The 20871-nt window shown below is 39.6% G+C and overlaps 1 protein-coding gene across 1 annotated transcript in view; it reads left to right on the top strand.

Moving 5' to 3' along the window:
• The window catches only part of LOC137352793 (mucin-22-like), a 191329-nt gene that overhangs the window by 39176 nt on the left and 131282 nt on the right, over positions 1-20871 (top strand). Inside the window, exon 3 of the mRNA XM_068018621.1 lies at positions 615-725. Coding sequence (XP_067874722.1) covers positions 615-725 — 111 coding nt within the window. The remainder of the gene's footprint in view (positions 1-614; positions 726-20871) is intronic.

Below are 20871 nucleotides of genomic sequence, written 5' to 3'. Positions count from 1 at the left end.
TGATATTTTAAGCTCTGCTCAGAGCCTGTGTCAAGTGACTGTTTTCAGTTCTGGCCCCTCCCCTCAGGAAGGATATACTGTCCTCGGGGGCGGGGTGCAGTGCAGTGTTACCAGAATGATCCTGGGGCTGAAAGGGTTAAATTACGAGGACGGGTTGCACAGACTGGGCTTGTATTCCCTCGAGTGTAGAAGATAAAGGGGGGTGATCGAATCGAGGGGCTTTAAGATGATTAAAGGATTCGATCGGGTCGATAGAGAGAAACTATTTCCTCTGGTGGGGTTGGGGGATTCCAGAACAAGGGGGCAAAACCTTAAAATCAGAGCCAGGCCGTTCAGGAGTGATGTCACGAAGCACTTCTTCACACAAAGGGGAGTGGGAATCTGAACCTAGAGATGATGCTGGGAAATGGGGAGAGCTGTGATGATTGACATGCTGGGTTTTTGTTGTTTAGGTGTTCCAATGGATATGAAGCAAAGGCGAGTGAATGGTGTTGAGATACAAACTACCAACAATCTGATTGAACTGTCTAGAGAGGCCGAATGGCCTTCTCCAGTATCGGTATTCTTATCTGAAGATGAACTTGACCTCACCTAACTCTTCTCTCTATCTTCAGAAAGATCACCCGCAGGAGTGACAGAGAATAAGAGGCCTCATGAAGACGTGATTAGTAACACACATTCCCACACCGTGACTACACTTGGTACGACCGACACAACACTGCTGGGTAAGTACCACCTCCTTCATTCACACGTAGCTTCCCAGTACAGTGGCAGAGTGTGTTGAAGGCTGCGGTAAGTGTGATATTTGCCTTATGCTCCTTCACTTGTTGTCACATCGTGTGTCGTTCTCATTAGACACAGAGACAGGAGTGGGATATTGATAACTTAAACTGTGTAGAAATCAGTCATTTTCTAGGCAGGAGTACGATATTAACACAGGAGAGTGAGTGGCTCACAGTAGCGATATACACTGAAGTTAGATATTGTCAGTGAACAGTGTGCAGATATCAGTAGATTTGTAGACAGGAGTGGGATATTGACAGTGTACAGTGTGTAGATATCAGTATAGTTATAGACAGGAGTGGGATATTGACAGTGTACAGTGTGTAGATATCAGTATAGTTATAGACAGGAGTGGGATATTGACAGTGTGCAGTGTGTAGATATCAGTATAGTTATAGACAGGAGTGGGATATTGACAGTGTACAGTGTGTAGATATCAGTATAGTTCTCGACAGGAGTGGGATATTGACAGTGTACAGTGTGTAGATATCAGTATAGTTATAGACAGGAGTGGGATATTGACAGTGTACAGTGTGTAGATATCAGTATAGTTATAGACAGGAGTGGGATATTGACAGTGTACAGTGTGTAGATATCAGTATAGTTATAGACAGGAGTGGGATATTGACAGTGTACAGTGTTTAGATATCAGTATAGTTCTCGACAGGAGTGGGATATTGACAGTGTACAGTGTGTAGATATCAGTATAGTTCTCGACAGGAGTGGGATATTGACAGTGTACAGTGTGTAGATATCAGTAGAGTTAAAGACAGGAGTGGGATATTGACAATGTACAGTGTGTAGATATCAGTAGAGTTAAAGACAGGAGTGGGATATTGACAATGTACAGTGTGTAGATATCAGTAGAGTTATAGACAGGAGTGGGATATTGACAGTGTACAGTGTGTAGATATCAGTATAGTTATAGACAGGAGAGGCATATTGACAGTGTGCAGTGTGTGGATTTCAGTATAGTTATAGACAGGAGTGGGATATTGACAGTGTACAGTGTGTGGATATCAGTATAGTTATAGACAGGAGTGGGATATTGACAGTGTACAGTGTGTGGATATCAGAATAGTTATAGACAGGAGTGGGATATTGACATTGTACAGTGTGTAGATATCAGTATTGTTATAGACAGGAGTGGGATATTGAAAGTGTACGGTGTGTAGATATCAGTATAGTTATAGACAGGAGTGGGATATTGACAGTGTACGGTGTGTAGATATCAGTAGAGTTATAGACAGGAGTGGGATATTGACAGTGTACAGTGTGTAGATATCAGTAGAGTTAAAGACAGGAGTGGGATATTGACAGTGTACAGTGTGTAGATATCAGTATAGTTATAGACAGGAGTGGGATATTGACCGTGTACAGTGTGTGGATATCAGTATAGTTAAAGACAGGAGTGGGATATTGACAGTGTACGGTGTGTGGATATCAGTAGAGTTATAGACAGGAGTGGGATATTGACAGTGTACAGTGTGTAGATATCAGTATTGTTATAGACAGGAGTGGGATATTGACAGTGTGCAGTGTGTATATATCAGTATAGTTATAGACAGGAGTGGGATATTGACAGTGTGCAGTGTGTATATATCAGTATAGTTAGAGACAGGAGTGGGATATTGACAGTGTACAGTGTGTAGATATCAGTATTGTTATAGACAGGAGTGGGATATTGACAGTGTGCAGTGTGTATATATCAGTTTAGTTATAGACAGGAGTGGGATATTGACAGTGTACAGTGTGTGGATATCAATATAGTTATAGACAGGAGTGGGATATTGACAGTGTACAGTGTGTAGATATCAGTATAGTTATAGACAGGAGTGGGATATTGACAGTGTGCAGTGTGTAGATATCAGTAGAGTTATAGACAGGAGCGGGATATTGACAGTGTACAGCGTGTAGATATCAGTATTGTTATAGACAGGAGTGGGATATTGAAAGTGTACGGTGTGTAGATATCAGTATAGTTATAGACAGGAGTGGGATATTGACAGTGTACGGTGTGTAGATATCAGTAGAGTTATAGACAGGAGTGGGATATTGACAGTGTACAGTGTGTAGTTATCAGTAGAGTTAAAGACAGGAGTGGGATATTGACAGTGTACAGTGTGTAGCTATCAGTATAGTTAGAGACAGGAGTGGGATATTGACATTGTACAGTGTGTGGATATCAGTAGAGTTACAGACAGGAGTGGGATATTGACAGTGTAGAGCGTGTAGATATCAATATAGTTATAGACAGGAGTGGGATATTGACATTGTACAGTGTGTAGATATCAGTATAGTTATAGACAGGAGTGGGATATTGACAGTGTACAGTGTGTAGATATCAGTATTGTTATAGACAGGAGTGGGATATTGAAAGTGTACGGTGTGTAGATATCAGTATAGTTATAGACAGGAGTGGGATATTGACAGTGTACGGTGTGTAGATATCAGTAGAGTTATAGACAGGAGTGGGATATTGACAGTGTACAGTGTGTAGATATCAGTAGAGTTAAAGACAGGAGTGGGATATTGACAGTGTACAGTGTGTAGATATCAGTAGAGTTATAGACAGGAGTGGGATATTGACAGTGTAGAGCGTGTAGATATCAATATAGTTATAGACAGGAGTGGGATATTGACAGAGTGCGGTGTGTGGATCTCAGTAGAGTTAAAGACAGGAGTGGGATATTGACAGTGTACAGTGTGTGGATATCAGTATAGTTAGAGACAGGAGTGGGATATTGACATTGTACAGTGTGTGGATATCAGTAGAGTTATAGACAGGAGTGGGATATTGACAGTGTACAGCGTGTAGATATCAGTATAGTTATAGACAGGAGTGGGATATTGACAGTGTGCAGTGTGTGGATATCAGTATAGTTATAGACAGGAGTGGGATATTGACAGTGTACGGTGTGTAGATATCAGTAGAGTTATAGACAGGAGTGGGATATTGACAGTGTACAGTGTGTAGATATCAGTAGAGTTAAAGACAGGAGTGGGATATTGACAGTGTACAGTGTGTAGATATCAGTAGAGTTATAGACAGGAGTGGGATATTGACAGTGTAGAGCGTGTAGATATCAATATAGTTATAGACAGGAGTGGGATATTGACAGAGTGCGGTGTGTGGATCTCAGTAGAGTTAAAGACAGGAGTGGGATATTGACAGTGTACAGTGTGTGGATATCAGTATAGTTAGAGACAGGAGTGGGATATTGACATTGTACAGTGTGTGGATATCAGTAGAGTTATAGACAGGAGTGGGATATTGACAGTGTACAGTGTGTAGATATCAGTATAGTTATAGACAGGAGTGGGATATTGACAGTGTGCAGTGTGTGGATATCAGTATAGTTATAGACAGGAGTGGGATATTGACAGTGTACAGTGTGTAGATATCAGAATAGTTATCGACAGGAGTGGGATATTGACAGTGTACAGCGTGTAGATATCAATATAGTTATAGACAGGAGTGGGATATTGACAGTGTACAGTGTGTGGATATCAGTAGAGTTATAGACAGGAGTGGGATATTGACAGTGTAGAGCGTGTAGATATCAATATAGTTATAGACAGGAGTGGGATATTGACAGAGTGCAGTGTGTGGATCTCAGTAGAGTTAAAGACAGGAGTGGGATATTGACAGTGTACAATGTGTAGATATCATTAGAGTTATAGACAGGAGTGGGATATTGACAGTGTACAGTGTGTAGATATCAGTATAGTTATAGACAGGAGTGGGATATTGACAGTGTGCAGTGTGTGGATATCAGTATAGTTATAGACAGGAGTGGGATATTGACAGTGTACAGTGTGTAGATATCAGAATAGTTATAGACAGGAGTGGGATATTGACAGTGTACAGTGTGTGGATATCAGTAGAGTTATAGACAGGAGTGGGATATTGACAGTGTACAGCGTGTAGATATCAATATAGTTATAGACAGGAGTGGGATATTGACAGTGTACAGTGTGTAGATATCAGTATAGTTATAGACAGGAGTGGGATATTGACAGTGTATGGTGTGTAGATATCAGTAGAGTTATAGACAGGAGTGGGATATTGACAGTGTACAGTATGTAGATATCAGTAGAGTTAAAGACAGGAGTGGGATATTGACAGTGTACAGTGTGCAGATATCAGTATAGTTATAGACAGGAGTGGGATATTGACAGAGTGCAGTGTGTGGATATCAGTATAGTTATAGACAGGAGTGGGATATTGACAGTGTACAGTGTGTGGATATCAGTATAGTTATAGACAGGAGTGGGATATTGACAGTGTGCAGTGTGTAGATATCAGTATAGTTATAGACAGGAGTGGGATATTGACAGTGTACAGTGTGTAGATATCAGTATAGTTATAGACAGGAGTGGGATATTGACAGTGTACAGTGTGTGGATATCAGTATAGTTATAGACAGGAGTGGGATATTGACAGTGTACAGTGTGTGGATATCAGAATAGTTATAGACAGGAGTGGGATATTGACAGTGTACAGTGTGTAGATATCAGTATTGTTATAGACAGGAGTGGGATATTGAAAGTGTACGGTGTGTCGATATCAGTATAGTTATAGACAGGAGTGGGATATTGACAGTGTACGGTGTGTAGATATCAGTAGAGTTATAGACAGGAGTGGGATATTGACAGTGTACAGTGTGTAGATATCAGTAGAGTTAAAGACAGGAGTGGGATATTGACAGTGTACAATGTGTAGATATCAGTATAGTTAGAGACAGGAGTGGGATATTGACCGTGTACAGTGTGTGGATATCAGTATAGTTATAGACAGGAGTGGGATATTAACAGTGTACGGTGTGTGGATATCAGTAGAGTTATAGACAGGAGTGGGATATTGACAGTGTACGGTGTGTGGATATCAGTAGAGTTATAGACAGGAGTGGGATATTGACAGTGTACAGTGTGTAGATATCAGTATTGTTATCGACAGGAGTGGGATATTGACAGTGTGCAGTGTGTATATATCAGTATAGTTATAGACAGGAGTGGGATATTGACAGTGTACAGTGTGTGGATATCAATATAGTTATAGACAGGAGTGGGATATTGACAGTGAACAGTGTGTAGATATCAGTATAGTTATAGACAGGAGTGGGATATTGACAGTGTACAGTGTGTAGATATCAGTATAGTTATAGACAGGAGTGGGATATTGACATTGTGCAGTGTGTAGATATCAGTATAGTTATAGACAGGAGTGGGATATTGACAGTGTACAGTGTGTAGATATCAGTATAGTTATAGACAGGAGTGGGATATTGACAGTGTACTGTGTGTAGATATCAGTAGAGTTATAGACAGGAGTGGGATATTGACAGTGTACAGTGTGTAGATATCAGTATAGTTATAGACAGGAGTGGGATATTGACAGTGTACAGTGTGTAGATATCAGTAGAGTTATAGACAGGAGTGGGATATTGACAGTGTACAGTGTGTGGATATCAGTATAGTTATAGACAGGAGTGGGATATTGACAGTGTACAGCGTGTAGATATCAGTATAGTTATAGACAGGAGTGGGATATTGACATTGTACAGTGTGTAGATATCAGTATAGTTATAGACAGGAGTGGGATATTGACAGTGTACAGCGTGTAGATATCAGTATAGTTATAGACAGGAGTGGGATATTGACAGTGTACAGTGTGTAGATATCAGTATAGTTATAGACAGGAGTGGGATATTGACAGTGTACAGTGTGTAGATATCAGTCGAGTTATAGACAGGAGTGGGATATTGACAGTGTACAGTGTGTGGATATCAGTATAGTTATAGACAGGAGTGGGATATTGACAGTGTACAGTGTGTAGATATCAGTATAGTTATAGACAGGAGTGGGATATTGACAGTGTACAGTGTGTAGATATCAGTATAGTTATAGACAGGAGTGGGATATTGACAGTGTACAGTGCGTGGATATCAGTAGAGTTATAGACAGGAGTGGGATATTGACAGTGTACAGTGTGTAGATATCAGTAGAGTGAAAGACAGGAGTGGGATATTGACAGTGTACTGTGTGCAGATATCAGTATAGTTATAGACAGGAGTGGGATATTGACAGTGTGCAGTGTGTGGATATCAGTATAGTTATAGACAGGAGTGGGATATTGACAGTGTACAGTGTGTAGATATCAGTACAGTTATAGACAGGAGTGGGATATTGACAGCGTACAGTGTGTAGATATCAGTATAGTTATAGACAGGAGTGGGATATTGACAGTGTACAGTGTGTAGATATCAGTAGAGTTATAGACAGGAGTGGGATATTGACAGTGTACAGTGTGTAGATATCAGTATAGTTATAGACAGGAGTGGGATATTGACAATGTACAGTGTGTAGATATCAGTAGAGTTAAAGACAGGAGTGGGATATTGACAGTGTACTGTGTGCAGATATCAGTATAGTTATAGACAGGAGTGGGATATTGACAGAGTGCAGTGTGTGGATATCAGTATAGTTATAGACAGGAGTGGGATATTGACAGTGTACAGTGTGTGGATATCAGTATAGTTATAGACAGGAGTGGGATATTGACATTGTACAGTGTGTAGATATCAGTATTGTTATCGACAGGAGTGGGATATTGAAAGTGTACAGCGTGTAGATATCAGTATAGTTATAGACAGGAGTGGGATATTGACAGTGTACAGTGTGTAGATATCAGTATAGTTATAGACAGGAGTGGGATATTGACAGTGTACAGTGTGTGGATATCAGTATAGTTATAGACAGGAGTGGGATATTGACAGTGTACAGTGTGTAGATATCAGTAGAGTTATAGACAGGAGTGGGATATTGACAGTGTACAGTGTGTGGATATCAGTATAGTTATAGACAGGAGTGGGATATTGACAGTGTACAGCGTGTAGATATCAGTATAGTTATAGACAGGAGTGGGATATTGACATTGTACAGTGTGTAGATATCAGTATAGTTATAGACAGGAGTGGGATATTGACAGTGTACAGCGTGTAGATATCAGTATAGTTATAGACAGGTGTGGGATATTGACAGTGTACAGTGTGTAGATATCAGTATAGTTATAGACAGGAGTGGGATATTGACAGTGTACAGTGTGTAGATATCAGTCGAGTTATAGACAGGAGTGGGATATTGACAGTGTACAGTGTGTGGATATCAGTATAGTTATAGACAGGAGTGGGATATTGACAGTGTACAGTGTGTAGATATCAGTATAGTTATAGACAGGAGTGGGATATTGACAGTGTACAGTGTGTAGATATCAGTATAGTTATAGACAGGAGTGGGATATTGACAGTGTACAGTGTGTGGATATCAGTAGATTTATAGACAGGAGTGGGATATTGACAGTGTACAGTGTGTAGATATCAGTAGAGTTAAAGACAGGAGTGGGATATTGACAGTGTACTGTGTGCAGATATCAGTATAGTTATAGACAGGAGTGGGATATTGACAGTGTGCAGTGTGTGGATATCAGTATAGTTATAGACAGGAGTGGGATATTGACAGTGTACAGTGTGTAGATATCAGTACAGTTATAGACAGGAGTGGGATATTGACAGCGTACAGTGTGTAGATATCAGTATAGTTATAGACAGGAGTGGGATATTGACAGTGTACAGTGTGTAGATATCAGTAGAGTTATAGACAGGAGTGGGATATTGACAGTGTACAGTGTGTAGATATCAGTATAGTTATAGACAGGAGTGGGATATTGACAATGTACAGTGTGTAGATATCAGTAGAGTTAAAGACAGGAGTGGGATATTGACAGTGTACTGTGTGCAGATATCAGTATAGTTATAGACAGGAGTGGGATATTGACAGAGTGCAGTGTGTGGATATCAGTATAGTTATAGACAGGAGTGGGATATTGACAGTGTACAGTGTGTGGATATCAGTATAGTTATAGACAGGAGTGGGATATTGACATTGTACAGTGTGTAGATATCAGTATTGTTATCGACAGGAGTGGGATATTGAAAGTGTACAGCGTGTAGATATCAGTATAGTTATAGACAGGAGTGGGATATTGACAGTGTACAGTGTGTAGATATCAGTATAGTTATAGACAGGAGTGGGATATTGACAGTGTACAGTGTGTGGATATCAGTATAGTTATAGACAGGAGTGGGATATTGACATTGTACAGTGTGTAGATACCAGTATTGTTATCGACAGGAGTGGGATATTGAAAGTGTACAGCGTGTAGATATCAGTATAGTTATAGACAGGAGTGGGATATTGACAGTGTACAGTGTGTGGATATCAGTATAGTTATAGACAGGAGTGGGATATTGACAGTGTACAGTGTGTGGATATCAGAATAGTTATAGACAGGAGTGGGATATTGACAGTGTACAGTGTGTAGATATCAGTATTGTTATAGACAGGAGTGGGATATTGACAGTGTACAGTGTGTAGATATCAGTATAGTTATAGACAGGAGTGGGATATTGACAGTGTACAGTGTGTAGATATCAGTATAGTTATAGACAGGAGTGGGATATTGACATTGTACAGTGTGTAGATATCAGTATAGTTATAGACAGGAGTGGGATATTGACAATGTACAGTGTGTAGATATCAGTAGAGTTAAAGACAGGAGTGGGATATTGACAGTGTACTGTGTGCAGATATCAGTATAGTTATAGACAGGAGTGGGATATTGACAGAGTGCAGTGTGTGGATATCAGTATAGTTATAGACAGGAGTGGGATATTGACAGTGTACAGTGTGTGGATATCAGTATAGTTATAGACAGGAGTGGGATATTGACATTGTACAGTGTGTAGATATCAGTATTGTTATCGACAGGAGTGGGATATTGAAAGTGTACAGCGTGTAGATATCAGTATAGTTATAGACAGGAGTGGGATATTGACAGTGTACAGTGTGTAGATATCAGTATAGTTATAGACAGGAGTGGGATATTGACAGTGTACAGTGTGTGGATATCAGTATAGTTATAGACAGGAGTGGGATATTGACAGTGTACAGTGTGTAGATATCAGTAGAGTTATAGACAGGAGTGGGATATTGACAGTGTACAGTGTGTGGATATCAGTATAGTTATAGACAGGAGTGGGATATTGACAGTGTACAGCGTGTAGATATCAGTATAGTTATAGACAGGAGTGGGATATTGACATTGTACAGTGTGTAGATATCAGTATAGTTATAGACAGGAGTGGGATATTGACAGTGTACAGCGTGTAGATATCAGTATAGTTATAGACAGGAGTGGGATATTGACAGTGTACAGTGTGTAGATATCAGTATAGTTATAGACAGGAGTGGGATATTGACAGTGTACAGTGTGTAGATATCAGTCGAGTTATAGACAGGAGTGGGATATTGACAGTGTACAGTGTGTGGATATCAGTATAGTTATAGACAGGAGTGGGATATTGACAGTGTACAGTGTGTAGATATCAGTATAGTTATAGACAGGAGTGGGATATTGACAGTGTACAGTGTGTAGATATCAGTATAGTTATAGACAGGAGTGGGATATTGACAGTGTACAGTGTGTGGATATCAGTAGAGTTATAGACAGGAGTGGGATATTGACAGTGTACAGTGTGTAGATATCAGTAGAGTTAAAGACAGGAGTGGGATATTGACAGTGTACTGTGTGCAGATATCAGTATAGTTATAGACAGGAGTGGGATATTGACAGTGTGCAGTGTGTGGATATCAGTATAGTTATAGACAGGAGTGGGATATTGACAGTGTACAGTGTGTAGATATCAGTACAGTTATAGACAGGAGTGGGATATTGACAGCGTACAGTGTGTAGATATCAGTATAGTTATAGACAGGAGTGGGATATTGACAGTGTACAGTGTGTAGATATCAGTAGAGTTATAGACAGGAGTGGGATATTGACAGTGTACAGTGTGTAGATATCAGTATAGTTATAGACAGGAGTGGGATATTGACAATGTACAGTGTTTAGATATCAGTAGAGTTAAAGACAGGAGTGGGATATTGACAGTGTACTGTGTGCAGATATCAGTATAGTTATAGACAGGAGTGGGATATTGACAGAGTGCAGTGTGTGGATATCAGTATAGTTATAGACAGGAGTGGGATATTGACAGTGTACAGTGTGTGGATATCAGTATAGTTATAGACAGGAGTGGGATATTGACATTGTACAGTGTGTAGATATCAGTATTGTTATCGACAGGAGTGGGATATTGAAAGTGTACAGCGTGTAGATATCAGTATAGTTATAGACAGGAGTGGGATATTGACAGTGTACAGTGTGTAGATATCAGTATAGTTATAGACAGGAGTGGGATATTGACAGTGTACAGTGTGTGGATATCAGTATAGTTATAGACAGGAGTGGGATATTGACATTGTACAGTGTGTAGATACCAGTATTGTTATCGACAGGAGTGGGATATTGAAAGTGTACAGCGTGTAGATATCAGTATAGTTATAGACAGGAGTGGGATATTGACAGTGTACAGTGTGTAGATATCAGTATAGTTATAGACAGGAGTGGGATATTGACAGTGTACAGTGTGTGGATATCAGAATAGTTATAGACAGGAGTGGGATATTGACAGTGTACAGTGTGTAGATATCAGTATTGTTATAGACAGGAGTGGGATATTGACAGTGTACAGTGTGTAGATATCAGTATAGTTATAGACAGGAGTGGGATATTGACAGTGTACAGTGTGTAGATATCAGTATAGTTATAGACAGGAGTGGGATATTGACATTGTACAGTGTGTAGATATCAGTATAGTTATAGACAGGAGTGGGATATTGACAGTGTACAGTGTGTAGATATCAGTAGAGTTATAGACAGGAGTGGGATATTGACAGTGTACAGTGTGTAGATATCAGTATAGTTATAGACAGGAGTGGGATATTGACAGTGTACAGTGTGTAGATATCAGTATAGTTATAGACAGGAGTGGGATATTGACAGTGTACAGTGTGTGGATATCAGTATAGTTATAGACAGGAGTGGGATATTGACAGTGTACAGTGTGTAGATATCAGTATAGTTATAGACAGGAGTGGGATATTGACAGTGTACAGTGTGTAGATATCAGTATACTTATAGACAGGAGTGGGATATTGACAGTGTACAGTGTGTGGATATCAGTAGAGTTATAGACAGGAGTGGGATATTGACAGTGTACAGTGTGTAGATATCAGTAGAGTTAAAGACAGGAGTGGGATCTTGACAGTGTACTGTGTGCAGATATCAGTATAGTTATAGACAGGAGCGGGATATTGACAGTGTGCAGTGTGTGGATATCAGTATAGTTATAGACAGGAGTGGGATATTGACAGTGTACAGTGTGTAGATATCAGTATAGTTATAGACAGGAGTGGGATATTGACAGTGTACAGTGTGTAGATATCAGTATAGTTATAGACAGGAGTGGGATATTGACAGTGTACAATGTGTAGATATCAGTAGAGTTATAGACAGGAGTGGGATATTGACAGCGTACAGTGTGTAGATATCAGTATAGTTATAGACAGGAGTGGGATATTGACAGTGTACAGTGTGTAGATATCAGTAGAGTTATAGACAGGAGTGGGATATTGACAGTGTACAGTGTGTAGATATCAGTATAGTTATAGACAGGAGTGGGATATTGACAATGTACAGTGTGTAGATATCAGTAGAGTTAAAGACAGGAGTGGGATATTGACAGTGTACTGTGTGCAGATATCAGTATAGTTATAGACAGGAGTGGGATATTGACAGAGTGCAGTGTGTGGATATCAGTATAGTTATAGACAGGAGTGGAATATTGACAGTGTACAGTTTGTAGATATCAGTACAGTTATAGACAGGAGTGGGATATTGACAGCGTACAGTGTGTAGATATCAGTATAGTTATAGACAGGAGTGGGATATTGACAATGTACAGTGTGTAGATATCAGTAGAGTTAAAGACAGGAGTGGGATATTGACAGTGTACAGTGTGTAGATATCAGTATAGTTATAGACAGGAGTGGGATATTGACAGAGTGCAGTGTGTGGATATCAGTATAGTTATAGACAGGAGTGGGATATTGACAGTGTACAGTGTGTAGATATCAGTACAGTTTTCGACAGGAGTGGGATATTGACAGCGTACAGTGTGTAGATATCAGTATAGTTATAGACAGGAGTGGGATATTGACAATGTACAGTGTGTAGATATCAGTAGAGTTAAAGACAGGAGTGGGATATTGACAGTGTACTGTGTGCAGATATCAGTATAGTTATAGACAGGAGTGGGATATTGACAGAGTGCAGTGTGTGGATATCAGTATAGTTATAGACAGGAGTGGGATATTGACAGTGTACAGTGTGTGGATATCAGTATAGTTATAGACAGGAGTGGGATATTGACATTGTACAGTGTGTAGATATCAGTATTGTTATCGACAGGAGTGGGATATTGAAAGTGTACAGCGTGTAGATATCAGTATAGTTATAGACAGGAGTGGGATATTGACAGTGTACAGTGTGTAGATATCAGTATAGTTATAGACAGGAGTGGGATATTGACAGTGTACAGTGTGTGGATATCAGAATAGTTATAGACAGGAGTGGGATATTGACAGTGTACAGTGTGTAGATATCAGTATTGTTATAGACAGGAGTGGGATATTGAAAATGTACAGCGTGTAGATATCAGTATAGTTATAGACAGGAGTGGGATATTGACAGTGTACAGTGTGTAGATATCAGTATAGTTATAGACAGGAGTGGGATATTGACAGTGTACAGTGTGTAGATATCAGTAGAGTTAAAGACAGGAGTGGGATATTGACAGTGTACAGTGTGTAGATATCAGTATAGTTAGAGACAGGAGTGGGATATTGACATTGTACAGTGTGTGGATATCAGTAGAGTTATAGACAGGAGTGGGATATTGACAGTGTACAGTGTGTAGATATCAGTATTGTTATAGACAGGAGTGGGATATTGAAAGTGTACGGTGTGTAGATATCAGTATAGTTATAGACAGGAGTGGGATATTGACAGTGTACGGTGTGTAGATATCAGTAGAGTTATAGACAGGAGTGGGATATTGACAGTGTAGAGCGTGTAGATATCAATATAGTTATAGACAGGAGTGGGATATTGACAGTGTACAGTGTGTAGATATCAGTATAGTTATAGACAGGAGTGGGATATTGACAGTGTACAGTGTGTAGATATCAGTATTGTTATAGACAGGAGTGGGATATTGAAAGTGTACAGTGTGTAGATATCAGTAGAGTTATAGACAGGAGTGGGATATTGACAGTGTACAGTGTGTAGATATCAGTAGAGTTATAGACAGGAGTGGGATATTGACAGTGTACAGTGTGTAGATATCAGTATTGTTATAGACAGGAGTGGGATATTGACAGTGTACGGTGTGTAGATATCAGTAGAGTTATAGACAGGAGTGGGATATTGACAGTGTACAGTGTGTAGATATCAGTAGAGTTATAGACAGGAGTGGGATATTGACAGTGTAGAGCGTGTAGATATCAATATAGTTATAGACAGGAGTGGGATATTGACAGTGTAGAGCGTGTAGATATCAATATAGTTATAGACAGGAGTGGGATATTGACAGTGTACAGTGTGTGGATATCAGTAGAGTTAAAGACAGTAGTGGGATATTGACAGTGTACAGTGTGTAGATATCAGTATAGTTAGAGACAGGAGTGGGATATTGACATTGTACAGTGTGTGGATCTCAGTAGAGTTAAAGACAGGAGTGGGATATTGACAGTGTACAGTGTGTGGATATCAGTAGAGTTATAGACAGGAGTGGGATATTGACAGTGTAGAGCGTGTAGATATCAATATAGTTATAGACAGGAGTGGGATATTGACAGAGTGCAGTGTGTGGATCTCAGTAGAGTTAAAGACAGGAGTGGGATATTGACAGTGTACAGTGTGTAGATATCATTAGAGTTATAACCAGGAGTGGGATATTGACAGTGTACAGTGTGTAGATATCAGTATAGTTATAGACAGGAGTGGGATATTGACAGAGTGCAGTGTGTGGATCTCAGTAGAGTTAAAGACAGGAGTGGGATATTGACAGTGTACAGTGTGTAGATATCATTAGAGTTATAACCAGGAGTGGGATATTGACAGTGTACAGTGTGTAGATATCAGTATAGTTATAGACAGGAGTGGGATATTGACAGTGTGCAGTGTGTGGATATCAGTATAGTTATAGACAGGAGTGGGATATTGACAGTGTACAGTGTGTAGATATCAGAATAGTTATAGACAGGAGTGGGATATTGACAGTGTACAGCGTGTAGATATCAATATAGTTATAGACAGGAGTGGGATATTGACAGTGTACAGTGTGTGGATATCAGTAGAGTTATAGACAGGAGTGGGATATTGACAGTGTAGAGCGTGTAGATATCAATATAGTTATAGACAGGAGTGGGATATTGACAGAGTGCAGTGTGTGGATCTCAGTAGAGTTAAAGACAGGAGTGGGATATTGACAGTGTACAATGTGTAGATATCATTAGAGTTATAGACAGGAGTGGGATATTGACAGTGTACAGTGTGTAGATATCAGTATAGTTATAGACAGGAGTGGGTTATTGACAGTGTACAGTGTGTAGATATCAGAATAGTTATAGACAGGAGTGGGATATTGACAGTGTACAGTGTGTGGATATCAGTAGAGTTATAGACAGGAGTGGGATATTGACAGTGTACAGCGTGTAGATATCAATATAGTTATAGACAGGAGTGGGATATTGACAGTGTACAGTGTGTAGATATCAGTATAGTTATAGACAGGAGTGGGATATTGACAGTGTACGGTGTGTAGATATCACTAGAGTTATAGACAGGAGTGGGATATTGACAGTGTACAGTGTGTAGATATCAGAATAGTTATAGACAGGAGTGGGATATTGACAGTGTACAGTGTTTGGATATCAGTAGAGTTATAGACAGGAGTGGGATATTGACAGTGTACAGCGTGTAGATATCAATATAGTTATAGACAGGAGTGGGATATTGACAGTGTACAGTGTGTAGATATCAGTATAGTTATAGACAGGAGTGGGATATTGACAGTGTATGGTGTGTAGATATCAGTAGAGTTATAGACAGGAGTGGGATATTGACAGTGTACAGTATGTAGATATCAGTAGAGTTAAAGACAGGAGTGGGATATTGACAGTGTACAGTGTGCAGATATCAGTATAGTTATAGACAGGAGTGGGATATTGACAGAGTGCTGTGTGTGGATATCAGTATAGTTATAGACAGGAGTGGGATATTGACAGTGTACAGTGTGTGGATATCAGTATAGTTATAGACAGGAGTGGGATATTGACAGTGTACAGTGTGTGGATATCAGAATAGTTATAGACAGGAGTGGGATATTGACAGTGTACAGTGTGTAGATATCAGTATTGTTATAGACAGGAGTGGGATATTGAAAGTGTACGGTGTGTAGATATCAGTATAGTTATAGACAGGAGTGGGATATTGACAGTGTACGGTGTGTAGATATCAGTAGAGTTATAGACAGGAGTGGGATATTGACAGTGTACAGTGTGTGGATATCAGTAGAGTTAAAGACAGGAGTGGGATATTGACAGTGTACAGTGTGTAGATATCAGTATAGTTAGAGACAGGAGTGGGATATTGACCGTGTACAGTGTGTGGATATCAGTATAGTTATAGACAGGAGTGGGATATTGACAGTGTACGGTGTGTGGATATCAGTAGAGTTATAGACAGGAGTGGGATATTGACAGTGTACAGTGTGTAGATATCAGTATTGTTATAGACAGGAGTGGGATATTGACAGTGTGCAGTGTGTATATATCAGTATAGTTATAGACAGGAGAGGGATATTGACAGTGTACAGTGTGTGGATATCAATATAGTTATAGACAGGAGTGGGATATTGACAGTGTACAGTGTGTAGATATCAGTATAGTTATAGACAGGAGTGGGATATTGACAGTGTACAGTGTGTAGATATCAGTATAGTTATAGACAGGAGTGGGATATTGACATTGTGCAGTGTGTAGATATCAGTATAGTTATAGACAGGAGTGGGATATTGACAGTGTACAGTGTGTAGATATCAGTATAGTTATAGACAGGAGTGGGATATTGACAGTGTACAGTGTGTAGATATCAGTAGAGTTATAGACAGGAGTGGGATATTGACAGTGTACAGTGTGTAGATATCAGTATAGTTATAGACAGGAGTGGGATATTGACAGTGTACAGTGTGTAGATATCAGTAGAGTTATAGACAGGAGTGGGATATTGACAGTGTACAGTGTGTGGATATCAGTATAGTTATAGACAGGAGTGGGATATTGACAGTGTACAGCGTGTAGATATCAGTATAGTTATAGACAGGAGTGGGATATTGACATTGTACAGTGTGTAGATATCACTATAGTTATAGACAGGAGTGGGATATTGACAGTGTACAGTGTGTAGATATCAGTATAGTTATAGACAGGAGTGGGATATTGACAGTGTACAGTGTGTAGATATCAGTATAGTTATAGACAGGAGTGGGATATTGACAGTGTACAGTGTGTAGATATCAGTATAGTTATAGACAGGAGTGGGATATTGACAGTGTACAGTGTGTAGATATCAGTATAGTTATAGACAGGAGTGGGATATTGACAGTGTACAGTGTGTAGATATCAGTATAGTTATAGACAGGAGTGGGATATTGACAGTGTACAGTGTGTAGATATCAGTAGAGTTATAGACAGGAGTGGGATATTGACAGTGTACAGTGTGTAGATATCAGTATAGTTACAGACAGGAGTGGGATATTGACAGTGTACAGTGTGTAGATATCAGTAGTGTTATAGACAGGAGTGGGATATTGACAGTGTACAGTGTGTGGATATCAGTATAGTTATAGACAGGAGTGGGATATTGACAGTGTACAGTGTGTAGATATCAGTATAGTTATAGACAGGAGTGGGATATTGACAGTGTACAGTGTGTAGATATCAGTATAGTTATAGACAGGAGTGGGATATTGACAGTGTACAGTGTGTGGATTTCAGTAGAGTTATAGACAGGAGTGGGATATTGACAGTGTACAGTGTGTAGATATCAGTACAGTTATAGACAGGAGTGGGATATTGACAGCGTACAGTGTGTAGATATCAGTATAGTTATAGACAGGAGTGGGATATTGACAATGTACAGTGTGTAGATATCAGTAGAGTTAAAGACAGGAGTGGGATATTGACAATGTACAGTGTGCAGATATCAGTATAGTTATAGACAGGAGTGGGATATTGACAGAGTGCAGTGTGTGGATATCAGTATAGTTATAGACAGGAGTGGGATATTGACAGTGTACAGTGTGTGGATATCAGTATAGTTATAGACAGGAGTGGGATATTGACAGTGTACAGTGTGTGGATATCAGAATAGTTATAGACAGGAGTGGGATATTGACAGTGTACAGTGTGTAGATATCAGTATTGTTATCGACAGGAGTGGGATATTGAAAGTGTACAGCGTGTAGATATCAGTATAGTTATAGACAGGAGTGGGATATTGACAGTGTACAGTGTGTAGATATCAGTATAGTTATAGACAGGAGTGGGATATTGACAGTGTACAGTGTGTAGATATCAGTATTGTTATCGACAGGAGTGGGATATTGACAGTGTACAGTGTGTAGATATCAGTATAGTTATAGACAGCAGTGGGATATTGACAGTGTACAGTATGTAGATATCAGTAGAGTTAGAGACAGGAGTGGGATATTGACAGTGTACAGTGTGTAGATATCGGTAGAGTTAAAGACAGGAGTGGGATATTGACAGTGTACAGTGTGTAGATATCAGTATAGTTAGAGACAGGAGTGGGATATTGACCGTGTACAGTGTGTGGATATCAGTATAGTTATAGACAGGAGTGGGATATTGACAGTGTACAGCGTGTAGATATCAGTATAGTTATAGACAGGAGTGGGATATTGACAGTGTACGGTGTGTGGATATCAGTAGAGTTACAGACAGGAGTGGGATATTGACAGTGTACAGTGTGTAGATATCAGTATAGTTATAGACAGGAGTGGGATATTGACAGTGTACAGTGTGTAGATATCAGTATAGTTATAGACAGGAGTGGGATATTGACATTGTACAGTGTGTGGATATCAGTATAGTTATAGACAGGAGCGGGATATTGACAGTGTACAGTGTGTGGATATCAGAATAGTTATAGACAGGAGTGGGATATTGACAGTGTACAGTGTGTGGATATCAGAATAGTTATAGACAGGAGTGGGATATTGACAGTGTACAGTGTGTAGATATCAGTATTGTTACAGACAGGAGCGGGATATTGACAGTGTACAGTGTGTGGATATCAGAATAGTTATGGACAGGAGTGGGATATTGACAGTGTACAGTGTGTAGATATCAGTATTGTTATCGACAGGAGTGGGATATTGAAAGTGTACAGTGTGTAGTTATCAGTAGAGTTATAGACAGGAGTGGGATATTGACAGTGTACAGTGTGTGGATATCAGTATAGTTATAGACAGGAGTGGGATATTGACAGTGTACAGTGTGTAGATATCAGTATAGTTATAGACAGGAGTGGGATATTGACAGTGTACAGTGTGTAGATATCAGTATAGTTATAGACAGGAGTGGGATATTGACAGTGTACAGTGTGTGGATATCAGTAGAGTTATAGACAGGAGTGGGATATTGACAGTGTACAGTGTGTAGATATCAGTACAGTTATAGACAGGAGTGGGATATTGACAGCGTACAGTGTGTAGATATCAGTATAGTTATAGACAGGAGTGGGATATTGACAATGTACAGTGTGTAGATATCAGTAGAGTTAAAGACAGGAGTGGGATATTGACAGTGTACAGTGTGCAGATATCAGTATAGTTATAGACAGGAGTGGGATATTGACAGAGTGCAGTGTGTGGATATCAGTATAGTTATAGACAGGAGTGGGATATTGACAGTGTACAGTGTGTGGATATCAGTATAGTTATAGACAGGAGTGGGATATTGACAGTGTACAGTGTGTGGATATCAGAATAGTTATAGACAGGAGTGGGATATTGACAGTGTACAGTGTGTAGATATCAGTATTGTTATCGACAGGAGTGGGATATTGAAAGTGTACAGCGTGTAGATATCAGTATAGTTATAGACAGGAGTGGGATATTGACAGTGTACAGTGTGTAGATATCAGTATAGTTATAGACAGGAGTGGGATATTGACAGTGTACAGTGTGTAGATATCAGTATTGTTATCGACAGGAGTGGGATATTGACAGTGTACAGTGTGTAGATATCAGTATAGTTATAGACAGCAGTGGGATATTGACAGTGTACAGTATGTAGATATCAGTAGAGTTAGAGACAGGAGTGGGATATTGACAGTGTACAGTGTGTAGATATCGGTAGAGTTAAAGACAGGAGTGGGATATTGACAGTGTACAGTGTGTAGATATCAGTATAGTTAGAGACAGGAGTGGGATATTGACCGTGTACAGTGTGTGGATATCAGTATAGTTATAGACAGGAGTGGGATATTGACAGTGTACAGCGTGTAGATATCAGTATAGTTATAGACAGGAGTGGGATATTGACAGTGTACGGTGTGTGGATATCAGTAGAGTTACAGACAGGAGTGGGATATTGACAGTGTACAGTGTGTAGATATCAGTATAGTTATAGACAGGAGTGGGATATTGACAGTGTACAGTGTGTAGATATCAGTATAGTTATAGACAGGAGTGGGATATTGACATTGTACAGTGTGTGGATATCAGTATAGTTATAGACAGGAGCGGGATATTGACAGTGTACAGTGTGTGGATATCAGAATAGTTATAGACAGGAGTGGGATATTGACAGTGTACAGTGTGTGGATATCAGAATAGTTATAGACAGGAGTGGGATATTGACAGTGTACAGTGTGTAGATATCAGTATTGTTACAGACAGGAGTGGGATATTGACAGTGTACAGTGTGTGGATATCAGAATAGTTATGGACAGGAGTGGGATATTGACAGTGTACA

The sequence above is a fragment of the Heterodontus francisci genome, chromosome 39, assembly GCF_036365525.1.
Source record: "Heterodontus francisci isolate sHetFra1 chromosome 39, sHetFra1.hap1, whole genome shotgun sequence".
NCBI lineage: Eukaryota > Metazoa > Chordata > Chondrichthyes > Heterodontiformes > Heterodontidae > Heterodontus > Heterodontus francisci.
The sequence above is the reverse complement of the archived record's forward strand: the minus strand, read 5'-3'. Positions and strand labels throughout refer to the sequence as shown.